At 39.1% G+C, this 25,778-nt stretch overlaps 1 protein-coding gene across 4 annotated transcripts in view; it reads left to right on the top strand.

The window, feature by feature from the left end:
- The window catches only part of TLN2 (talin 2), a 203,880-nt gene that overhangs the window by 90,866 nt on the left and 87,236 nt on the right, over positions 1-25,778 (top strand). For all 4 annotated transcript variants that reach the window (XM_055715245.1, XM_055715244.1, XM_055715247.1 and 1 more), the window contains 15 exons: positions 422-519; positions 1,148-1,277; positions 2,746-2,898; positions 3,787-3,929; positions 5,407-5,534; positions 10,862-10,925; positions 13,053-13,157; positions 14,936-15,091; positions 16,028-16,129; positions 18,723-18,799; positions 20,446-20,626; positions 22,416-22,529; positions 23,188-23,296; positions 23,997-24,205; positions 25,494-25,592. In XM_055715245.1, coding sequence (XP_055571220.1) covers positions 422-519; positions 1,148-1,277; positions 2,746-2,898; positions 3,787-3,929; positions 5,407-5,534; positions 10,862-10,925; positions 13,053-13,157; positions 14,936-15,091; positions 16,028-16,129; positions 18,723-18,799; positions 20,446-20,626; positions 22,416-22,529; positions 23,188-23,296; positions 23,997-24,205; positions 25,494-25,592 — 1,868 coding nt within the window. The remainder of the gene's footprint in view (positions 1-421; positions 520-1,147; positions 1,278-2,745; positions 2,899-3,786; positions 3,930-5,406; positions 5,535-10,861; positions 10,926-13,052; positions 13,158-14,935; positions 15,092-16,027; positions 16,130-18,722; positions 18,800-20,445; positions 20,627-22,415; positions 22,530-23,187; positions 23,297-23,996; positions 24,206-25,493; positions 25,593-25,778) is intronic.

Consider the following 25,778-nt stretch of genomic DNA (forward strand, 5'->3'; position numbering starts at 1 on the left):
GAAAACTAGCTATATTTTTTTTAAATAGAACTACTGCTTGAAATAGTGTACTATGGTTAAGCCCAAACTGCTTGTATTTTTGGTTAGTCAATTCCAAAGCAAGACCTATAAGCATTTGAAAAAGCTTGTCTTAAAGAGAAGTAATTACAAATATAATACAAATTACACAGTAGATGTGACATGTTCTTGCTTAGTGAAGCTTTTGTTCAAGTCTTCCATAAAGCCTGATCTACCCTGCTGTCTGCTGCTAAGCCAAGTATTTTCTGAGGCACAGAAAAAAAATTTTATCTAATGTTCATTAAGAATGGAAGATAAGTATAATGAAAGCTTATCCGTGGAGCTGTATAACCTTGAATAAAACCATGTTGGCTTTATTAGGTTTTATATTTTTCAATGCCTCTCTGTCTCTTCTGTTCCACAGCCTCTGACTATGGATTGTTCTTGTCAGATGATGATCCTCGAAAAGGCATATGGTTGGAGGCTGGAAGAACACTGGATTATTACATGCTGAGAAATGGGGTATGGTGCAGTTCAGTTGCTTCTTTCATCAACACGTTTTTAGAAAACTTGTTTTCCAAACAGCAAGACTAATGTTTAGCATTTGGAGGGGTAGGAGGGTGTTGAATCTGTTCCTGAAATTGGCCCGCTTCTCTGCTGAACCTCAATAGTTAGTGTTTTCCTGCACCTGGTTGTGACCATGAGCTACTGTGGCCAGTAGAGTCTTCACAGAGTGATTAACATAAAGACAAAAAGTCTTGTAATAAGCTTTGTATTTGAGGTGACCTTGCATTATAGTGTAGTTCTCTTGTGTGCTAAAGATGATGCTCACGTTATGCTTACAACCAGAAGGCATCGCTATCCTTTTTAAATGCTAAACTAGTTTTTGCAACACGAAAGTACTTTGATCTGTCCTGCCCTGTCTAGGTTTTGGTCTTGCTAGCTAGGACAAATTCTAGAAAAATTGCATTGTCAGAACTAAAAGCAGTCACTTCTCAAGTTTGTTACATGAATAAGTTTGCCTATAGTGTAACAAAGGAAAAACCCAGTTTGGGGGGCAGGAGGAAATCCTGATTTAGGTATCTAAGTTAGTGGGCTGGCTTGTGGTGGCTTCCAAAAGCATTTAGAGGCAGTATTGTTTATTTCCTAGGATATACTGGAGTACAAAAAGAAACAGAGACCACAGAAAATACGTATGTTGGATGGCTCAGTGAAAACAGTCATGGTGGATGATTCTAAAACAGTTGGTGAATTGCTGGTTACCATTTGCAGCAGGATAGGTAAGATTTTGGGACCCACATACTTAAGAATTTGGGTTTCTGCTGTATTTGAGTCTTGATTTTTAGGATGTTATGTGTATTACTGACTAGAAATTGGCACATATGTTAAAAAAAATTGTTATCAGTTAACATTTACCAAACAGTGGCTTTTAAATCTGTTGTGCAGGTTTTATGGAAGTCAATAGAGAGTTAGCTACATTCTTAAACTTCAGTATTTAGCACTTGAAGGCACAAAGTTACCTGACAGTACAGTTATAAAGCTTTTATTATGTGATACACTTACATACACTTTCCTGCTATATGGTAGAGAATTAGAATTAAATTTATTTTTAATTTTCACGAGATAAAAGATAAATACTGGTGACTTGGAATATACCTAAACTTAGGGCTCTGTGTTGTTACAATTAAGAGTTGATCACAGTACTATATCATTTGTGAAATGACACATGGAAGCTATCCAGAGTAGCTGGTCATAAATGTGTCTTATATGGTCTTATTGCCTGTCTTTGTATTTATCTAAATAGACCCATTTTGGAAAACTAATTCTTATTCAACTATAAACATGCATCCAACATGGATTAGTTTAAGTCATCTTAAACTGTTGCTTAATTCTCATTTAGAATTAAAGTGGCCTTAATTTAATTTAGACTAATTTACTTGGAAAGTGAATTAAGCTGAATTTAAATTCATTCATTTCAATTTTGTTTGAGTGTTTCTATGCTGGATTCTAATGTGTTGTAACTAATTTACTTCAAAAAAATTTGACTTATTTTCTTTAATGGGGTCACGTAGGTGAGCATTTAATTTGCTTTCCTGTATAACAAACATGCTTTACCAAGCAGTGGAAAAAAACCAAACAGCACAAAGAAATTAGAGAAATTTAGCACATATGCTAAATGTTGTGAACTGAGTTTTGATTCCATTTCATGTAAAATTCATGGGAAGAATTTACTTTTGAAACTCTAAAAAAAATAATTGTATTTCACATGGTTTCTGTGCCTCAGTCTGTTCTGCCCCATTTCTTCTACACATCGTGAGCAAGCTGAAATTGCTCAGTTCTTAGGAAGTAATTGTAGGCATCCATGAAAGGAAATTTACTATGGCATGTCTCCATTCTGGAATTTACTGCTATTTTTAATTCCATCATGTTTTTGAACTGGCAGTGTCTCCTGGTAGATAAGAAAAAAACCTTAACATCTCTCTGAAAGTGGCAAATGCAGCATATGATGAAGGAATGGTGTATTTGAAGGATAATGCCAGATACTGGAGACATGTCTTGGAATGCGCAAGTTTAGATTATTCTTGGGATCTCCTTCCCCATACACTGTTTTAGCATTTCATCTGGAATATCTTTACTATATTGGAAATTAACCATTGTAGTTGTAATATGTGGAAAATAATATTTCACTTCTCCTAAAACGTATTAAATTTTTATTGTTGCAATCACTGGATTTATTTATAATTCCAGGAATAACAAATTATGAGGAATATTCCTTAATCCAGGAGAGCATCGAAGAGAAGAAAGAGGAGAGTACAGGAACACTTAAGAAAGACAGGACACTGTTGCGTGATGAAAGAAAAATGGAAAAACTGAAAGCAAAGCTTCATACAGATGATGATTGTGAGTAGTGTATTCCAGGATAATTCTTCAATTCATATCTTTCCACAGTACAGTGCAAGAAAACCATACAGGAATGCATTTTTAGATTCCTCAGCGTGTCTCAATTGATCCCTACCTGTATTTTGCATCCTTTTATATATAATGTCATCTGCTACCAGGTATTTTTAAAACTAGCTAAATGGACAAGCTGTTGTCTCTAGCTATGAGATTTAACAGGTCTTTTGAAGTGTTTTTTGTTAATTTTTCGGTAGTGTAGGGGCATGAAGGATCATTTCTATAATGAACTTTTTCTCTCTTTCATTAAAGCTGGATATCTAAATATTGAGGCTTACTGAAAGCCATCAAAAGGTAGTTTTGTCTTTGAAGGTATAAATATTAAGTGTAAACGGAGTTTGCCAAAGAACTGAGACAGTATTTGATTAGTTTTATGTGTAAATTCCTGAGAATATTTTTTTCTGTTTTACATTAAGGCACTAAAATTAACTGTGACTAGCAGGAAGATGTTTTAAAATTGTACTCAGGGATAAGAAAAGTAAACAGACAACAACTGGTTTTAGGGGGAAAGTGTGGTGAACTTTAAGTAATTTTGCAATGAAGCTTTGAAGTTCTAAATTTAGTATTAAAATGGTACTATCGTTGTTTCTTCAACAGTATTACTGGTGCTTTGTGCCATAGGAAATTCTTGTTTCTGAGCAGTGCTGTTATTCAGTTCTCAACACTGTTATTCATTCTTCAACACTGATGACTAGAAATGGAAATGAAAGCAAAATTCTTTGCGGTGCTTCCCTCTCCAGTGGAAATGCCACTTATGACATGATTTTCGCAACCGCTTTTAACACTGGCAACACTGTGTATTTAACAATGTGAATGTCTATGGTTCTGTTACAGTAAATTGGCTAGATCACAGCCGAACGTTTAGAGAACAAGGAGTCGATGAAAATGAAACACTACTGTTGAGACGAAAGTTTTTTTATTCAGACCAGAACGTAGATTCAAGAGATCCTGTTCAGCTTAATTTGCTTTATGTTCAGGTACAGTATGTAGACCAGAAGTATGGGTTCTACCTTGTCTGAGGAAACCTGTGCAGGTTAATGAGAAAAATTTTGTTGCTGAAATGCTCCATCTTCCAGTTCTGGATGTCCTTTGATTTGGCTTTTTGTCTGTCCCTCCAAGAACTACACGATAGTACAGAGCTTTTGCTGATTCTTTTTAATCAAAAACTTTCAAGCCAATATTGGATACTCAGGCAAAAATCCATTGACTTTCACATCCTGTTTCTTTAAAATTCATTAATGCCTTTAGTTTTCTAAGTTGTTCTTTTTAGTTCTTCTCCCCATTCTGTGATGGTTTCTCTGTAATTTAGAATCTCAGGTCAGTCATGCAACCAGCTTTCCGCTTCTCATCTCTTTCTCTTCCACCTGATCAGTGAGGGAGCTGCTTCTACACTCCCTTTCCAACCTTCATCCCAGACAGCGCACAAGGCAGGCATGCTTCCCGTTCAAAACAGACTGTATCACGTAACGTGGTGGGAGGGCACCTAGGCAGCTTCCCCATACTGTTAGAAGTGCTACACGTGCCTTAGCAAAGCAAAGAGGTTTTATTCAGTAGACACTACTTAACTGAAGGCTCCAGTGCAGCTGCCTGTAATGTAGTCTGAAAAAAGCAGGCTTTTAAACTCTTTGTTAAAGTTGTTTTTTTTTTTTAAAGAACAAAACAAAACAAAAAACCCCAACCACAACCTTGAAGGTTTAATGGAATGTTCAGTTGTACTTGCGGCTGATTCAAATGGGATTGCTCTAAATTACACTGTAGAACTCTGAGGCAAAAGATAAAGGTGACATTGCTTGTAAGACCGCATTAAATTTTTCAGGTATTTTTAGAAGACTGTATCACACTGAGCTGTTCTGCCACTTAGCTATTTCTTTCAGGCTACTGTTATGATAGTATGTGTTGATACTGCCTTGTGGTTTTTGTCTATGGATAGATGAGCCTTCTATTGCCACAGCTATAAAATCCATCATCTCGTATGACCGCTAAATTTAAACAAAAGGAAGGAAAATGCTGTTTGCTTTCTCCTGTTGCCATTTCTATAATAGTGATCTAGAGTTTACATACTAGTTATAAAGATCATTTTGCCTGCTATTATAAGGTGGTAAGATAAGAGCCTTTAGATGTGTGTATGTACACACACATATATATGTGTACATACATATAAATGTACATATGGATGTTATATACACATACAGCAGGAAATGGGTGTCAAGTCCTCTTTCTGATGAAAGTTGTTGTGATTGTGGTTTCAGTAAGTCTCTGTAGATATTCACCAGAAAATAATCTAGGCCTTTGTTTATTTTAGTAGTCATAAACACATCCAAAATGGAATAATAAAGACATTCAGACGGAAAAGTGTGTCGCCAGATGCTTGGGCCATGTTCAAGCTTTCAAGGAATTTGAGAGATGTAATAGTTACTGTGGATGTCTCTGACATGTCTTTGCTTACCCCCATAGGCTCGCGATGACATTCTGAATGGTTCCCATCCTGTCTCCTTTGAGAAGGCCTGCGAGTTTGGAGGCTTCCAAGCACAGATCCAGTTTGGACCTCATGTAGAACACAAACACAAACCTGGATTTTTAGAGTAAACACTTCTAAGTTCTAAATTTGGGTGGCCTCGTGTGTAACTAATATTGTCACAGACTAAATGCATTTCAGTACTCCAGGCAGAGGTAATCAGATTCAGCATGTTTTCTGTAGCAGTCTCCCTGCGAAAGGAGCCTTATTGCACAAATTAGCAACACCAGCTGATGAGGGGAGCTTTGGCAGTGGCTCATTAGGCAGCACAGGGCACCAGTTCCCCCTATGGTGCCAGTTTGGTCTGCAGCTGGTTTCCCCAACCACCTGGCAATGTGGGAGAACTGGGATTTTGTTCTTCCTTAGAGGCCTACTTCTGCCTGCATTTAGTTATGCCATGTGTGAATTAAGTGTACAACGGTACATTGTCACGATGTCTGATTTGCTAGGAAAGTACACGAATGTGTACAAAGATGCTTTGCCATTTGAATAAATTTAATATTGCTTTGTGTAGAGGTTAAATTTTCCAAATTTTTTAGTAGCATTAATCAATTGTTCAGATTCATTCCCTCGTGGCTTTGTGTTAATAGATATCTAAAATCGTGCTCTTTTCAGACATGGACAGGAGTCCTGCTTACAAATTGGCCCATCCTTTAACCTTTATTTGACCTTTATTGTGATACCTTACTGCTATCAGCAGGGAAGTTTAGTTTGACTGAAGTTTAGATGTCCCATTTTTCTACCCATTCTGATTTTGGATTGGTTTGCCTGTAGTATGATTAACCAAGGTCTGGAGCCTGAGGAAGGGAATGTAGGAAGGTAAAAGAAAGCTATTTACTGCACAGTCCATGAAGCTTTGCTTACATATGAGGCTCACGGATACCTTAATGGGATGCACAAAACAGTGGGTGCATATTTGGTTTCTGTCCTGTCTGGCCACGTGCTCACTGCTGACTCTCATTTTTCCTTTATGAGCCGGTGTCTGGGGTTTGCTGTATCTCAGGGAATCACTTTAAAATGGTGGTTTGCTTTGGAATATGCAGTGCTGCAGCACTGGTGGTATGACACACTTTGCGTTTGAAAGATTTTGGTTATGCAAGCATGTGAACAAACATCCGCCAGATCCAGTCATCTTTCCTTTGTACTGTTTGCTACTGACTGGCCCACAAACATTTCCGAACAGAGCTACTGATGTCTCTGAGGGTTATGGGGACCCAGTGTAATAGCTTCAGTCTACTCCTGGTTCTTATTCCCTGGAACTGTGAACAGTTACGCAACAGTCTTCCTGTGGGATTTGCCCATTGTCTGCTTCCCTTCTCCCTCCACTCGCTCATTCCTGCAGCAAACCATTAGGGTATTACCTCGTGACAAGCTGATGTTGTGTCGTCTTAATGATTTCAAGAGTTAGGTGTTCCCAGCAGTAGTTGTTTTTAATTTTTAAAGCAATAATTCCCCACAAACTTAACCAGCAATTTTTGCAAACTGCTGTGCAGAGTTCAGTTGCTTAAATTTTTCTAGGTTTTTCCTAGGTGTTCTACTTGGTCTTCTCAGTGTAAGGGATTTTTTTCTTTTTTTCCTTTTTTTTTTTTTTTTTTTTATGCTCCCATATATTAGATGTGTTTTATGGTGGACTGAACCTGCTGGCTGGCTGATGTTTCTCCTTTTATGCAAAGCTAGATATTGCATTTAATAGATGTGCAATAGATATTGCAAAAAAAGACTTCCACCACAGAATAAAGTTATCACACATATGAAGTCCATTATCTTTTTTTTTTTTATCCTAATGGAAATGAAAGGTATAAATAACTATATGTCAGAAGAATGTCACTCCAGTGGAAATCATTTAGAACTGGAATTCCAAAATTTAGAACCTTGTTATTTTCTGCAGGGAATCTCTTACTTTTTTTCCCCCCTTTTCTTCCCCTCCCCCCACCCCCCCCCACCCCATTTAAATGTTTTTTGACTGTATTAGAATCAAGTCCTGCAGGTCACTATCCTGGTGTGTAATCAGTTTCATAAAATTAGGGATTTCTGATCTAGAAGTGATTCTGTTTTGCCCTCTGTAGAGGAGCCTGCTCCAGAACTGTAAGTTCTTGGTTGTTGCTTTCTAATTTCAAGTGTACATGTTTATGATTTCTTTTTGTATGCATTTGGCTGTACATAGCCTTCATCACAGCCTTTTTATGAAAGCATGCTTTGGTTTTGTGAGTCCACGCAAGTCAAGTACTCCTAAGTCATTATGAATAATATATATAAATGGTGTAGATAAATGCTGATTATTTTTTTTTTCTAGAAATGAGCCTCTTGTCCTTTCAGAAAAAAAAATTGGGTTTTTTTTCTTGAAAAAGATTGAGCTTTTTAAGTTTCATCCAACTATTTCCTGCATTTTGGTAGATGAACATTGATTCTTTTCAAGTATGAAAGTAGTTATGATTTATGTAAACTGTGTGCTGCAGCTCAATATGTGAAATACATTTGAGAGGTGTCCATTCACTCACCACTGAAACCTGAACATGCTGCAGATTCCCTTAAGGAGAGTCTGTCAGCTCATGCAGAAACCAGCATGTAACACAATAGCATTAGTAATCCATATCATTGTTTTGAAACAGCTTAGTTTGGTTTGCCATGTCTGCAAGATGTTTATAGAGAGAGATCTTTTGTGTCCTTTTTTGTCATTGATAACTTATTCTTGGCACAGACGAACATTATTGCCTACATCTTGTTAACGCTTTGGTATTGGTTGTTGGAATTTCCTTGAAGCTCATGCCAAAGTAAATTGTGAAAGCTCTCAAACTATCAAATTGCAAATCGTCCTTTTTCATGCCCTTCCTCATACAGCTGAAGTTTTGCATTGTGCCTACAGAGGAACACTGTGTTTAAATTAGCTGAGAGAGGATCTAATGAAGAACTTGTACTATTCATATGCAGATAGGAAAGGAGCACCTAAAGCCGCCCACCTCTGCTTTTTATTTCCAAGCATGCTTGGTGACCAGTAAGCTCACTTATTTAATATAGCCTGTTTTATAGTCTTAAACTGCCTTTTTCAAGAACACTGGATATACCTTTATGCTAATGAAAAACAATAATATGTTGGCACTCATGTATAATCTTCAGAACTGCAGGAACAAACTCACAGCTAATGAAGTTAAATAAACGCTGCTTGCTATTAGATGCTTTTTTTAAACTGAGTTCATTGTCCATTGTAATGATATATAATTAAAGAGATTAAAGAAGATGGTATATTCCAGGAGATTTTGCTAACTCCATTAAACAATCTGCTAAATAAAGTGAAACTATTGTTTGTTGTATTGTAAAGAAAATATCTTAGATTATAGGTGTAGCATTAAAGTAATTTCAGTCTGTTTACAACTAGCATTTTACTCTCTCGGTTGAGGTGATTACTTATCTATTGATTGAAAAATAAGGGAAGGTGATACAAGGAAAAAGCACCTGATCTAACTGGCAGCTACATGTGCAAGAGTATACCAAATGGTGCTTGATGGACAAAGCTCAGATTTGTTTTCTTAACTCTTGATGCTAAAGAAGGTCTAAATAATGTTTGCTCAGCAATGTCTTAGAGTGTATATTAGCTAACAAAGTAAGCAGGCATGCTTAAGAAGGTAATGGTCTTCATAGTTTATCTACATACAGATAGCTGAGAAAATTAACTCTGGTTAATAAAAGATGAGAGTTGGAAGTACATTGATTGCTATCATTTTTCTATATAAATCCATTTCCAGAACTAAATTGAGTTTAACTAGGTTTGGGGTTGGGTTTTTTGTTTGGTTTGGTTTGGGTTTTTGTTTTTGTTTTTCATTTGCTTTGAAAATTAATTTAGCCAAATTGGTTTGAACCTATAAAATTCTGTATAAAAGCACTATGTCTTTCAGAATAAAGGCACCAGCTTTTTAGGATAATAAACTGTATTCAGTTATTATCTACAAAGTTAATTTGGCTCTCCAGCCTTCGCTGTCCCATGATGTGCCTGTGTAAGTAAGTCCTGAGAAGAGATTTCATTATCATGTATTAGTGAGATATAACTACCGGAGCATTGGAAGAAAGATTAGCAAGGACAGTTGTTCTTACTTTGATTTATACTGCTGGAGCTTTATGGAAAGAACAAAGCTGATTATCTCACTACTGAATAGTACTTTTGAAGAAAGCACAAAATCCTGATTTACTCTTTGGAGTTATTTTTATTTGTTGTCTGCAATGGCAGGCTTTTGTGTTTTAAAATAAAACAAAAAAAAATCCCAGCCACAAACATCCATGCCCCCCTGCCCCCAACCCAAGAAACCCCCCACAGAACAGTTGAGCAATTTTTTTTAAAATCTTATTTTAAAAAATCCATCCTTCTTAAAACTTGTAACTTGCTATGATAGTTGGTAGTTCTAGCTTTCTGTGTTAGTAGTGTGCTTGCTTAAATCAAAATGAGGAGGAGACTCTCCAGTCATACTTTTTCTGTGATTCTTGATAGTCCAAAGCAGGGAGGATCCTTAGAAAACATATTTTTGAACTGTGGAAGTTTATTCAGGTTGAAAATGAACTGCTGAATATATGAAATAGTTTCATCAGAGTAGAGTGTCCCAGATAGGAAGGTGCAATCCGGAAAAGAACTGATGTTTGTTAAAGGGTGGTTGATATGTCTTCAAACTGAGGTGTTGTTTGGCTGAGAGAAAAGGTTAATTTTATTGTACAGCGAGGAAGTACAGCTGAGGTGTTTAAAGATAATTTTTTCTGACTATATCATGGAGGCTGAACTTGCTTAATTAACTTTGTATTCAGAGACCCTTAGTATTTGAGTGCTCCAGAAACTAGGACTGGTTATTTTTTACTTTTTCTTTTTTTTTTTTTTTTTTTGAGATACTGACTGGTATTAAGTGTCCACTTCAATGTCTTTGTGGTTTTTCGGTAAGATAGTAGTGTTCTAAAATTTCTTGGAAGACAGAGAGGAAGAACTTGGTCCTGCATGTCAGTAAATCAGAATGCTACTGGAAAGTAACAGCAGTGCCTGAACTCAGATGCAGAGCTGGCTCGAGTTTTGATGTCCCCTCCCTCCCGCAGATTGCACTGAGTGTGTTGGGGTTTAGATGTGAACCCCTCTGAGCTGCTGAGAGACATCATATAGGCTAAGAACAGAAGGAGTCCCAGCTATTACTTACTTTTGATGACTTTTCAAAATACGAAGAGGCATTAAGTGGGGATGTAACTGAAGTGGTTTTCTTCATTATGTAGCTATCCTCTTGCTCTCACCCAGCCAGAGTGTTTTGTTTCACTTGATAGGTATTTTATGCCCATTTTAGGAAGCTTGGGGGACTTAATGCCAATAAAGGAGCATGAAAAGGATCCCCACTTAAGACAGCACCATTAACTACGGATATTTTTTTTCCCTAGCCTAAAAGAATTCCTGCCTAAAGAATACACCAAACAACGAGGGGCTGAAAAGAGAATATTTCAGGTAATTGTGAGGCTGAAAAAACAACTGTAGTTTCACTTCCTTTATGAGAAAAATATGAGCTTTCACAGGTGTATCTCTGTATATACTTGAATTATATAACTATCAGAAAATCAAATGTAAAGAATCTGACAGCTTTTCTTTTCTTTCTTCAGCAGATGTATTGTCCTGATCCTTTTTTCTTCACTGATGATTATTCAGTGTACTTTGTTGAAGGGGAGAGAGTGAATATTCAGTATTCTTAAGACCTTTTTCTCTGTTACATTGAAATGTAAGGATGTGTATTTGTACTAAAATAGAAGCACATTTAGGAAAACCAGTTTTAAAATCATGCCTTCATTATTCCAGCATGAGCTTCAAGTCATATGGAGTTCTGCTAGCTAATGCTTGAGTTCAGTGATGTGTCTGGGAACCGCACAGTTGTAAAAGACTGAAGCAGTTGAGTATAAAATGTACCGATGTACTGGAAGTGGTCTCGAAGTCTGAGTACAGTAGATGCACTAAATATCTGTGCCTACTGAAACACAAGTTTGGCAATACAATAGTAGTTGAAAAATTCTGAGGTTAACAGCTGAAATCCAGTCGTATGATGTGGGGAAGGGACATACCAGTGATCTGTCTTCTCAGCTTGGGAGATAGGTTGAAGAGCAGGAACAGGTCACATACTTTCCTATGTCTGTTGCAATCCCAGTCTAGGAATTCTGGAGCTCAGTAAATCTGTTCTAACTGGAGCTTCCTTGTAGGTGAATGTGTCTAACTCTTTACCATGTAGCTGTAGCTGGTGGCAGTGATGTTGCAGTTCAAGTGAAAAAAAGATTGATTCACTTCTGAGCACTGCTGTCATGCTGTTCACAGAACGTGATTTTTGCCTGTGTCAAATACAACATATAAGTCGTTTCAATCATTACATGCTTCGGTGCATGGACAAGAAGTTCATCAGTGAAGGCATTGAAACTGGCGAAGACAGAACAGCAAGGTAGAATATGCAGGCTGTGTTTTTGGAAAAAAATCAGCTCTTTCCCCGAGTTATAAAGTTGTTGAGTTTGACAGGTGATTTTTGCTAAATATTCCATCTGCAATGACTGTATCTGGGCTCCTTGCTCTTTCAGGACCCTGACTGTGTTCTCTGTTTATGTCCTTGGGACGAAAAAGGGGTTTTGGAGTTGCAGTTGCTCCTCCCAGTGCTCCTCCGTGGAACACTGTCAAGATGGTAACTGAAACTGGAGTGGGAAGCGTTTCCCATGTTCTTGGTGCTCCCTCTGCTGCCATCAGTCAGCATGAAAGGGGTGGCAGCCAGCGGTTGGAGTGTCAGGGGAAGATGCGCTGGGGTAGGGAATCCCACTAATAGTATTTCCATAGGATTTTCAGCAGAACGGTCTGGGGTAGGAGAGCAGATGCCAAATACATAGTATCGGTAGTTGTCATTAGTTACAGGTAATAAAGTTTACTAATGAGTAAATTCTTTAAATAATAAAGAGAAATTGAGTGACGAGACATGCCTAGATGAGTATTTCAGGAAGAACTGGAAAAAAAATGAAAAAAAATCATAGAGAAATCATTGCTTCTTCCTCACCTGTAGAATTCTTTTCATGTAATGGAAAACATTGTGGATAATGGTGCAGCTGGCAAAAAAAAGCCAGTTGGAAGTACCTACAGGAGATGACAAATGGTCAATTACAAGGCTTGAGGCTCTCACGAATCAAAAGTTTTGGGCACAAAGCAGGAATAAATAGTCTGTTCCTGGAAAAAAACATGGGTGCTGGGACTTTTAAATGATTTTTGAAAGCTGAGTAAAGAGGTGTTAATTGTATGAAACTTAATGGTGTCAAATAGCAGCAATACCTAGAATCTTTAACTGATTCAGAAGTGCTTTAAATGTGCTTGATCAGAGGCACAGATAGAATGGATGATGGTCAGAAGAGTCTTCCATTTGCACAGGTTGTGTATGCTCTCCAATGTGAGGAATTACAGGATACAGTCTTGCTAACATTTCTTGCCAGTATTTTTTCAAATATTAATAATTGTAATGAATATTAACTAAGCATCCTTAAACAGATAGACACTTACACCCTTTTTTTTGTTACCAGAAAGCATTGTTTCTGCCTAAGTGATGCTGAGCTCTCATTACAGGAGCACAAAAACTGTGGTGAGATGACTGAAATAGAAGCCAAAGTGAAGTATGTGAAACTAGCCCGTTCTCTGCGGACCTACGGAGTGTCGTTTTTTCTTGTTAAGGTAATGTAGATCTTGCTGTGACCGTATTGTGGGGTTGGTTATATCTTACCTCAGATTCCGCACTGAGTGGGTCTGTCTGAAAGCAGCATTTGGAAAAACATGTAAATTACCATGTGGGACAGAATTATAATCTTAGTTTAGATCCTTGTCATACTGCTTCCAGAAAGGAAGTTGAGTTTGTCATGATTTAATTTCTTTACATTGACATGTCTTCTTTTTTCTTTTGATTACTGGCAAAGTACTGTCTTCACAAAAACATTCACAAAGAACTCCTAAGTGGTTCCTGTTTAGAAGTCTAATGGTGATGTGGATTGCATGCTGAAAAATTGCATCTGAAAAGCAACTTCATCAGCTGTATGATTAATTTCTCTTAATCCTTACAATAAAACAAGTCATGGTCTTAAGGTTGTTGGCACAGTTTGGTGCCAAGATACTGACATTCCACTGTGAAAACTAGACTGAAGCGTTACTGCCTGAGTATTCAGTAAGCACTGACATAGAATGGAAAGGGTGCTAAATTTGGGGAAACATTTTCATTTTTAGGTTCCCACCATTATAGAATCTTTGTATTGATTATCAGTAGGTTGCCTTTTCCTGAAGTACTCGGTCATCCACAAATTCTAATGAAGTGGATAGAAGGGGAAAATAGAATGAAAAATATGCAGAGGATAATTCTATTAATACAGTACACTTTGAAAGAATTACCTTGTCTTGCTTCCTTTAAGGGAAAATCTCTTGTTAGGCACCATTAACGGTGAAAGGAGTCTCAACTCTCCAACAGAGCTGTTGGGCTAAGTTGTGTATTAGAAACATTACTGAAGTTATGGTGCGCAATTTTCATAACTAAAACATTAATACTGACAAGCCTGCATGTTTAAAACAAGCTGCTAATTCACTGGGAATTTCTTAACACAATGTGGCTGACCTGTATGGTAAAAGGTAAAAGTATCTTTTTGTATTTTTTATTAGTGCCTTGCTTTCTTTTTTTTGTCATAGCTTAATGCAAACAGTAACTGAATCAAGTAACCATGTCATAAAACCTCTGGCCTACATAGATTCAGGGGAATGGGACATATGGATTAATTTCTGGTTTATGATGGATTTTATGTACCAAATTGTTAGCCTGGGCCTATGCTCTGCGACCTTGGGAAGCTAAGGAGGCAGAATGCCCAGTAAGTAAGGAGACGACAGCTGGCAGCGTGCAGATTGACCCTGCCCCCTTCCTTGTGATATTTGCATAGGCTAGGATGTTCTTGGGGATTGAAAGTAACTAAGATTTCAAATCCAAAATATGGGACAAATTATGGCTGATCATACCTATTTGTCAGCCCCAGTGGGCCTTTCTTTCCTTAACTTCTCCAGAAATTTTATAGAGAAACGGTGAGGGCAGCCTAACTTCTGAGTCCTCCTGATGCCAGTTTCCAATTCAGCTTCTCTAATACAGTTTTACAGGAGAAGTCTTGTGTCTAGGAGGACTGCCATCATGGGGGTTTTTAAGTAACTTCCAAAGAGTTGATACCACAGTCTCTAAAATCCTCCATTTTCCTGGAGGAGGGAGAAGGGAGTGTCTTTTGAACTGCATGGTAAAGACCAGAGCTTCTTAATGTTAATGCATTGCTTCAGAATTGGTCTGTGACCAAACAAATGGAGCCTGAGCTTTAAATTGTCCTTCTCTATGGACCAGTTGCTTCCCTTTGTCAGTATATTCCCTCACGCTTTTCCTTCCTGCTATAGCAAGCGCTGTTTGAATGGAAAACAATCTTTCACACTCATTATAGGAAAAGATGAAAGGCAAAAACAAGCTGGTTCCTCGTTTGCTGGGTGTCACCAAAGACTCAGTGATGCGTGTGGATGAGAAGACCAAGGAAGTGTTGCAGGAATGGCCACTGACAACTGTGAAACGCTGGGCTGCCTCACCTAAAAGCTTCACTCTGGTAATCTTTCTGACTATATGCAGAAGGAGAGGGCTCTATCTGCCAAGGAGAAAGGAAGATGGACTTAGGGCAGTTTCTTTCATGTAACTTGCTCTATTTGTAATTTTCTAGCATTATATAGAGCCACTGAGTCTGAAACTAATAAACTAGCCCATATTGGTGTCTGGGGTCAGTTTGTGTTTTGATGTTTCTAGACAGACTGGTTTCCCAAAAGTACTCTTAAATCTTTTCAAAAAACACTGTTTAAAGCTGTTCTGTGCCTAACCTCTAAAACAGTTCAGGAAGCATCATTATTCACATCTGCTTACACCCTTATGGTGCTTGCCATTCATAACCACTTTGTGACTTGCAAGATAGAAACATAAACAAAGCTACATAGTTCAATTACATACTTGATAACTATGGATTTAAAGAACTTTCATGAATGTGATGTTTTGTTAATTATTTGGTCCGTAAGAGAGCACTGCAGCAAGAGAATTTTGGATATGAAAAGGTTATTTAAAGCGGTGGAGCAAGAGGCAGTGGCTAGAAAATTATATTCACTTTAATCGTGTGCATCTGATTTCCAATTGCATGGGTGATTATGCTTTAGAATAAAATTCTAAAGACTTTTCTCCATCCTTCAGTGACTGAGTCTGATAAAATCAGACTAAGTATCTCTTAGTCCTCAGGAATTTCAATATATTAAACATCGGTGAATAAGCTGCAATAAAAAGCATCCTTCCTCTCTCCTCCCTCATCCCTCACCCACCCCCACCCCACCCCCCATAGAGACTGGTTTAGAATCTTGGAGCAGTTCCTTTTACTGTTGGATATAATAAAATGTCTATACAAACAATTTAAAATTTGAATTCTTTCACTCATATTTCCTACTGTTTCTTCATTTACTTTACATTTTCAAACAGTTTTTTTTCATTTCTTCCTCTTTTCCTTTAGGATTTTGGTGAATATCAGGAAAGCTATTACTCAGTACAGACCACTGAAGGAGAACAGATCTCTCAGTTAATTGCAGGTTACATTGATATCATCCTAAAGAAGGTATAGTACTGAGATGACATATAGTAAAAATGCAGTAAGAATCACTGTACAGCAATACAAAAGCTCAAATGGGTGCAAGCTGCAGTTTTCTTTCGTAAAGTCAGTGTTGTGTCTTACGTTTTGATGTTATTTATTTTTACTTTTAAGTAATATAAGCTCTTTGTTTAATTTAAGGAGTGCTTCTGGAAGGTATCAAGGCTCTTAGCTATAGTGGTAGTATGAGTCAGGCTCAATACAGCCTGTTTTTCTGTCTGGAAGGTGAAGTGCTGACTATAAGTGTATATCCAGAGAAGAGTCCAAAACTTCAACTATGGATTTTGAGCTATGGACTGAAGTAGTGCATCAGGTGTGAAGGAAGGATCCCCTGGAAGCTGCATTTAAAACTACATTAAGGACTACACAATAGTTGTTCAGCAGCTCCGTATATAATGCATCAAAGCTGAGAAAAAGGTTTTGGCAAAACTAACAACAAATGAAAACAAACAAAATAAACTCCATTATATTGCATTAAAATATTGTGATCAGTAAAGCAAAGTATTACCTCTCAGTTGTGCAGAGAGTGGGATAAAATAATTGTTTGTGAAGAGACCAGACTGTCTTGAAACTTGGTCTTATGAAGCGTGCCTGGCAGGAGAGAGGAGAGGCTTATACGCATCTTCAGCATTCAAAATATTCACAACTAAACAAGTGCAACAGCAAAAAATACCAGTTTTGCTAACAAACATGGAGCTGAATAGTCCTACTCTAAGCATGTTGTATAGAAAAGTGAGGTGTTTCAAATAGCACTGGATACTCCTTGACAAATTTTTACTTTATTAAGGTTCAACTAAACTACGTCATTATCTGCTGTAATAGATTTTAATAGTAGAGAAATGACAGAAAGCTAAGAAGCTCAGGAGATTTTATTGCCCTTGATCGTGTGAACAGTGTAGGATGTAACATCAAGTGTTATGAAATCAGAGGTTGAGGAGGATTGCCAGAATTCATCACAGTATATGCCTTTTTCTCTGAGGCTGTCAGTCTCAGATTAATAAATGTTAAGTAAACTCTAGATTTCTATATATGGTTTAAAACTTGATTCTAGCTCTTAAGTTTCAGAAGTGGCTTTGCTCTTTAGTGCCAAACAAAAGAAGCCTTTCTGTCTTGATAGAATACAGATGTGCATATTTCCACTCCCTTCCAGTCCTCTTGAGTTCTTTTTTACAATCTGCTGACACAGCCAGTTTTAAAATGAATGAATTGGGATCAGGTTAAGTAATAAACACCCTTGATGCTTCATGATGCATACGAGAAGCATGTAGTTTCCAGTTACTGAGCCCAAGTTATTTCTGTGATGCATGCCTCAGAGTATGGTTTATCACTCTCAGTTGCATAATGTTAATTCTTGGTGTGTTTTAGACTGTTCCAACTCATTTGCTCTGGTGTGGTGGATTGGTGGCACTTTTTTTTTTCCTGATTAAGTTTTATTGGTGCAACACCCCCAGACCCTCTTGTCCTGCAATTTTAGTAGTAGGTCATTTATCAGTTGACAGGGAACCCTGAACCTGAGTAACTTTTAATTTTTTTTAATCCAGATTTTTTTCTTTTACTTCACAACTTCACACAATAATATGGAAATAAGGCACAATCTCAACTAGAAATAGGCACTTTCATTTCATACATAAACTATAATAGTAAGAACTTTTTTGGAGAAAGTGGCGGGGGGGGGGGGGGGGGGGGGAGGAGGCTGTATGGATGTGCATGAGGAGCTCCCATTAAATGTACCCAAGGTCACAGTGGATGTTCCTCTACTTACATGTATATATTCAGACTACACATCACTTGACAAGGTGGAAGCAGGCAGTATCTTCACACCAGGTCACAAGCAGAAACAGACTGTTTTTACAAAGCTCTACTTCTATGACTTACAGTAGTTTCCTGTTGTTTGGAGTGGTTTAGACTTAATCCCCTTGTGTATATTTATCTCCCTTATACCACTATAAAACAACTGCCTCAAAAAGTCAGATGTGCAGACTGTCCAGAATTTTGAAGTAACTATGGTAAAATAACTTGGATACAGTATTAAGTGAATCATCTTTACTGTGATGTGTATTTCCTAGTGGTAGATAGCACCATGTAGTAACGTTTCAGGATGCTAAATATGACTTGTAGCTGAGTTCTAGTTATCTGAGTCAGTCTGATATTCCTGAGTTAGAATAGAATGGGAAAGAGGATGGTATATGTCTACTTCTGCTGGGATTTGCAGTTGTTCCATACCACTCAGTCCTCAAAACGGTTTTATTTTCTGTGAAAAAAGACAGTATCTCAGCACTTTCTTTATACCTCTGCTCAAAAAGGCACCAGTAGGCTTTTCTTCCTTTATGCACTTAATCTGCCAGGGTTTAGAACCTGGTCTGTTAGATGCTGAATGGCACCTCTTCTGAGATGGAGATTATATTGTCACACACTGCCAGAAAGCATGGTGTTCAGCACTAGACAAGACTCTGCAGATTATTTGACTAGGTTTCTGATAAATGGCAAGGAAATAATGGAGAGAAAGCCAAAAACAACAGACATTGTTTAACTTTTTCTTTTCTTCCCTCCCCTGCTCCAGAAACAAAGTAAAGATAGATTTGGCCTTGAAGGTGATGAGGAATCAACCATGTTGGAAGAATCTGTTTCACCTAAGAAGTGAGTGTATACAACAGGAGGAAATGCTCTTTATTTAAGTAACACTTTTAGCTGTGGCAGCTTTTTTCAAATGAAATAGTATAGTTATTACTGTTAAAGAATTATTTTCTACAGGGTTTTTCAATAGAAGGAAGTGCTATCCCTAAGGAATTTGGCAGGCTTCTAGCTTCATTGGAGGACTGAAGAGCAGTGTTGCAAAATTGTTTGTTAAGGCAACCAGCAGTGGTACCAGTTTGTGGTAAATTGGTCCTTGAACGAAGGAACTAAGGCTGTAATTCAGTAAAATGTGGGGGGGGAGTAACGATGCAGAGCTGAACACGTATCAGATTTTTGATCTTCATGCAACACCTAGGATTTACAAGGTTTTAGTTTCTTGTGTCTGCTAGGTCCACGGTGTCTGGTAAGTTTGATTTCTGTCAGTTTAATAGTACGTGGTGTTGTGGACAGAGTTCACCAAACCACTCGAGACAAAACAGTCAGGGGTGTGCTATGGGTAGAGGTGAGGTGTCGGTACCGGTATGTCAGGCTGTGGTTCTGATGGAGCAGAACTGTAAAGCTGGCCATGCTCTCGAAAAGGAATATTAAATCTTTCCTTGCAGTGAAGGAATAGAAATAGGCTTGTGACGCCATAAGCTGTAACGAGCCTCTCCAGTCTCCTCTTGGAACTCTGCGGATGGCAGTCAGCAGTGTGTATGTGAACAGTCTATTTGATTTATTGTTAAACATATGGTTTATAGGAGATAGACTTGTTAGGTATTTAATATGGCCTTACGTGAAATTTCAACTTTTGACAGATCACACATTTTCAGATGTGCTTTCTTTTGACATTGCACTTCCCAAATCACTTCCAGAATATACTGTTAGCTAAGTGCTGTGCAGAGAAGCCCAAAATTTGCAATAGATGAATACAAGATTTTTCACAATTGAAATTACTTTTTTCCCCAGCAGAGTGTTGCTGTTAAAGCCAGAATTTCTGTCAACGCTTCCAGCTGTTAAATCTTGAACCATATTTAAATATGAGCAGTATATCTGGCAAAGCAGTTCAACACCATGGATGGCAGTAACTTTATTATTATTCTTGAAAGCGTCCTGCCTCCCAGCCCATTATCTAATAGGCTGCCAGAGTATTAGCAAGTACTGTGTGTGCGTGTGTGTATAAAGAGGGAGGAAAGAATCTTAGTTTTTATCCCAAATCTAGGGATTACTTGCAAAAGGCATCTCCAGAGATCATGCTTCTATTTCTATTGATCAGCCTATGATACAACTGAAACAACACAGCTGTTATGCCATAAACCTTGTTCTGGTTCTGCCTGTCATGCGTCTTAAAGGGGTAAAGCTATTGTACCATATATGCCAAAACAGCACATTGCCTTCTTTCCTTGGTGCCTACTCATTAGCGTTATTAGTATTTGATCTGCCAAAAGCCCCAAATTATTTCTTTTCTAATACATTAGAAAATGGTTAGAAAGAAAAATTTAAGTCTTCCAGCTTCTCCAAATGTCATTAAATGCAGTTTAAGTCCCAAAGGAAGAACATCTGGCAGAACTGGATTTGCTGGAGCTAATTCTCGCTGTGTTGTATTTTTCCTGTTGGTTTTTGGGTTTTGGGTTGTTTTGTTTCTTTGATTATTTGCTTGTTTGTTTTAGATCTACCATCTTGCAGCAGCAGTTCAACCGAACAGGGAAGGTGGAGCATGGCTCTGTGGCACTACCAGCGGTCATGCGTTCTGGGTCCAGCGGTCCAGAGACTTTCAACATTGGCATCATGCCTTCCCCCCAGCAACAAGTCACAATTGGTCAGATGCACAGAGGACATATGCCTCCACTTGTGAGAAACTTCCTTGTGTTGTGTTTGAAACTGTTTTTTGCATTTCAAACTTATCTGTGCTGCGGGGACTCACAAACAGGTTGTTACACATATTGCTAAGAGCAGGAAGAAGAAATACTGAGTGTGACTTCCTGGCTGTCCTACTAAACATCAGTTTTGAGCATCCCTGAAATACTTATCACATTTTTACTTATTTCCTCATTTTCTTTAAAGCTGGCTCTTCCAGCCTTCTCTTTACCTCTAAGTAGTTAAAGTAGTATTCAAGGGTTAGAAAAGAAGGTTTAAAGACCGGCAAAAGTAAGCAGTTTTAAGAAAAAGGCTTACATCAGCTTATCACTAGCCTACCAATTTGGAACTTCTTGGCAGGCTTAAAGCTGATGCTGAGTTTTCTTACTGAAATTAAAAGAATATCAAAAGCCCTGAACAGGTTGTAGAGAATATAACCAACGCTTAAGATCATGACATACCACTGGAAGTGTAGTATGTGTAGTGGATTGACCTTGGCTGGTTGCCAAAGGCCCATCCAGGTGCTCTTTCACTTCTGCTTCTCAAAAAGATGGAGGAGGAAAAAATAAGATTAAAAAAGCTTTATCTCAGCATAGATCAAGATAAAGACAGGGAGATCTCCAATTACCTTCATGGGCAAAACAGACTCAACTTGGGGAAAATTAGTTTCATGTATTGTCAATGAAAATAGAGTTGGGTGGTGAGACACAGACAAAAACTAAAGTACCTTCCCACCACCTCCTTTTTTACTCAGACTCAACTTCACTCCTTCATTTCTGACTACTGTGCTTCCTGCTTCCAAGTGGTCAGTTTAAAACAGCCCTCTTCTGCTGCTCCTTCCTCACGCTTTTCTCCAGCTCCAGGGTGGGACCTTGCTGTGGACTGCAGTCCTTCAGGATAAACCGCCTGTGGTGTGGGTCCTCTGTGAGCTGCACATCCTCCCAGGAGAGCCTGCTCCAGCATAGGTCCTCCACAGGCTGCAGTTTCTGTCGGAACCCTGCTCTCCCATGGGCTCTTTGTGCTGCAGGGGAATACCTGCACCGCTGTCGGCTCTCCCATGGGCTGCTGGAGCATCTCCGCTCCGCTGCCTGGAGTAACTCATCCCATCCTCCTCCGACATGGGGCTTTGCAGGGTTGTTTCTTGAACTTATTTTGCCCTCACTGCTGTGTGGTGCTGCAGCCTTTCCTAGGGTTGTTTTCCCAGAGGTGCCCCCAGCTCAGCTGCTGGGCTCAGCTGTGTCCCACAGCGGGTCTGCTGGGCCACCCCTGGAGCCAGCTGGGCCACCCCTGCAGCCACAGCCTCGCCACAGACACCCGATACAGATAGCCATCCTGCTCTGCCTGAGACCCTTCGCAGGCTGATGGCAATTCAGTTCTAGAATAATCCTTGATTACGTTGGTAGGCTGTTCCAGGAAAACAGTAATGATACCCTAGAAGCAAATTCAGTTTTCCTGTTCGTGTTCCTAGAATGCAAGTCGGTAAGACAGCTTGGTGGGTTTGTGTGTGTCCATTGGGCATTGTTTCATCTGGGGAAAGTTCAGCATTTTATAAATGTCTGCAAATACAGAGGGGTATAAAATGGCACAGGCGGAATCCAGACTGTGGGAGGAGCGTTAGAGAGCTTTGCTTTCTCCATTGCACCAGGGAGAAGCTAGCTATCTGCAGTGCCCTGCTGTGCTTGTGGGATTGTTGTCACTCACTGTCTTTCCGTGCATATGTCACATCTGCTTGAAGTGCCGTTTGGGACATAGCGCAGAGGCGTCTCCTTGTTTTCCCTTTCAGACCTCAGCTCAGCAGGCCTTGATGGGGACTATTAATACCAGTATGCATGCTGTTCAGCAGGCACAAGCTGACCTCAGCGAAGTTGATAACCTACCACCTCTGGGGCAGGACATGGTGAGTGTTTTTAACCTGTCATAGAAATGGACCTTAACGCTTTGGGGTAGTTACAGATCAGTTTAGTCATTGTCCCTGGATCAAAAGTGGTATTGCTAAAGCTTTTAAAATGAGATAAAAGATTTCTGCTCTTTTTAAGGAATTGATGTAGAGTGTTCCACCTCACTCTAGTCAGTCCTCTGAGGTCAGATGTAGCAGACTTCCTTGCACAGCAGTGTCCGGAATCCTGTTTGTTCCATGTGCATATGTACAATTAAACACCAACTATGGGCCATATTTATGGCAGGAGTGACTGCCTGCCAGACACTTGAAAAATAAGAACAGAATATGATTCTGTTGTTCTTGATCCAGGTTAGGGTAGGAGGACAGATCAGGAGACTATTGCTTATGGAGGACTGTCAGTCAGGAGCATTTAGCCTTCATGGATGCACAGTTTATGGCCTTTACCTTAAGAAGACAGCTTTTGAAATGTGATAGCAATTCTGTAGCAAATGATTCACCAAAAGAAAATGCTTGCTGTCACATTTCACTTTAAGGTTTGGTGGTTGTCCTCTTTTCACTTTCAAAGGTTCATGAAGGAATGAGAGATTTGCATAGTATCTTCTCTTGCAGAACCTCACTGCAATCCCTGAGTCTTGTTTCTGTTGTTGTTCTGCAGGCGTCAAGAGTATGGGTTCAGAACAAGGTTGATGAATCAAAACATGAAATACACTCTCAGGTTGATGCTATCACTGCAGGAACTGCATCTGTTGTTAACCTTACAGCAGGTAAATTTCAAAGGGTAGGATTTCCTTGTAGTCTCCAAGTTAGTTATCAGTCTAATTCAAGTAATGCAGGGACAGAGTATGAAGCAGCTGGAGACACATTTTCTTCAAAGAACCCATATAGCTAAAAGCGCATTGACACACGGAACAAGCCTTCTGTCCCTCCCAACACAATTTTTTTGTCTTTGATTTATCTCTTACACTAAAGGTGTGGCCATTGATGAAGATAAAATGTAGTTTGCTTATTTGACAAAGTAGAGAGTATTTGCAAGGTTACAACAAAAAAAGTGTTCTTGATCTGACAGCTGTTAGAAAAATATTATGTATTTATTGACAGTAGGTTTTTTTTCTTCAGCAAATTACAAGTTGAAAGAGCTGTGAGTGGCTTAAAGGGGTCAATACTGTTATTATCATGGGTTCTTTCGGTGTTGGAAGGTAGTTGATACTGTGGACTTCTCAGCAAATTGCATTGAATGAAGAGAAATTCTGTTAGAAGACAAATTCTTGTAGAAGAAGAAATGTAGAAATTGGAAAAATTATAGCAGTCTGATTTTTTTAAAGTGACAATAAAATTACTTAGTAGGCATTGCTTGGCTATCTTGAAATGTCTCTTTTGTCTCCACACTCCAGAGTGTGGCTTGTGGTAGTTGCCTGTTTTTCCCTTTTAACCACTAAAGATCATGGAAATACATTTGCTCTACAGGGGACCCAGTTGACACTGATTACACTGCGGTGGGATGTGCAATTACAACCATCTCTTCCAACCTCACCGAGATGTCTAAAGGTGTGAAACTGCTTGCTGCTCTCATGGATGATGAAGTTGGAAGTGGAGAAGACCTCTTGAAAGCTGCTCGAACATTGGCCAGTGCTGTCTCAGACTTGCTGAAGGCTGTGCAACCTACATCAGGAGAGGTGAGTAGATGGAAACTTCTCAGGTTCCCTCCTTGAAGTGCACGGCTTTGGCGTTTTTGAGAAATGTTAGCTTCTAAGCCGCGCCTACTCAGTGCCATGTAATGCCCCTTGTGCAAGCAGTGCTTTTGCTTGTACCTTCATCTGTCAGTGTGTTTATGCCTTTGTCTTGCATCTTGATATTAGAATGTTCTGTTAAATGCAGAAGTTAATTGATTTCTGTCATAAATAGTTAATTTATCTGGGTATCATATTGTCTTTTACAAACAAATTTCAAACAGTACTATGACTCAATTTAGTTCATGATTTTTTTCTCTTTACTATCTTTGTCTACTTCGACACATAAAATAAGAAGGTAATCCCTCTGTTGTGGTTTTCAAAAAACGAGAGTAGTAGTACTGACCGAGACAGACTTACCGTGATCAGTTTGCTGTGAGTCGGAGTCTGCAGGCAGTTTGCCTTAGAACTCCTCAGGTATTTATGTTTTGAAGAACATGAAATTTCCTGATCAGAGAATCCTAGAATGGTTTGGGTGGGAAGGGGCCTTAAAGACCATTTAGTCCCAACCCCCGCCCTGGGCAGGGACATTCCACGCCCCCCCGCCCCCCCCCCCCCCCAGCCCAGGCTGCCCCCAGCCCCATCCAGCCTGGCCTTGGGCACTGCCAGGGATGGGGCACCCACAGCTGCTCTGGGCAGCCTGGGCCAGCGCCTCGCCGCCCTCACGGGGAACAATTTCTTCCTCATATCTGATCTAAATCTGCCCTCTCTGAGTTTAAAACCATTCCCCCTTGTCCTGTCGCTGCAGGCCCTTCTAAAAAGCCCGTCCCCATCTTTCTTGGAAGCCCCCTTTAAGTACTGAAAGGCCACTGTAATGTCTCCCCGGAGCCTTCTCCTCTCCGGGCTGAACCACCCCAACTCTCTCAGCCGGTCCCCACAAGGAGGGGTCTCCAGCTCTCTGACCATCTTCATGGCCACCTCTGGACTTTTTCAGATCAGTTGGCATATTGACTATCCACCCTTAATTATCCTTGGAGTTATTACAACAATGTTTATTCAGCCTGTTCAAAATTCTTTACATGTTCTCTGGGAGCACTTCAGATGAAACCCCTGAAATATGGTTGTGCAGTTGAACGTGTGGAAAAGTAAAGATTTTTCCAGAGCATTTCTGTTATGTAGTATTTTTTTAGCCATATTGATTGCACACTAATGCAGCAGTTCGTTGAGGAAATCTAAAATTCAAGTAAAGCTCATTTTCTTTGAATTCATGTATTTCACCATTATATTTTTCCAGCCTCGACAGACAGTTTTGACTGCAGCTGGAAGCATTGGGCAAGCAAGCGGGGAGCTGCTGAGACAAATTGGAGAGAATGAAACAGATGAAAGGTTCCAGGTAATGAGGGGATTGCTTGTCACTGTCAGAACTGTGCAGCTTTCTAATGAGGCCACTGCATAAAACCAGGCTTCCCAAAGTGTGGTTAGGAAACGCTAGTTTTGATGTTTCTCAATGCTAATTGAAGTTAATCCGTTATAAAATGGTTTTTAAATATACAAACACAGAGTGCTGATTTCATAGGAA

This window comes from Falco cherrug, chromosome 7 (genome assembly GCF_023634085.1).
Source record: "Falco cherrug isolate bFalChe1 chromosome 7, bFalChe1.pri, whole genome shotgun sequence".
NCBI classification, from domain to species: domain Eukaryota; kingdom Metazoa; phylum Chordata; class Aves; order Falconiformes; family Falconidae; genus Falco; species Falco cherrug.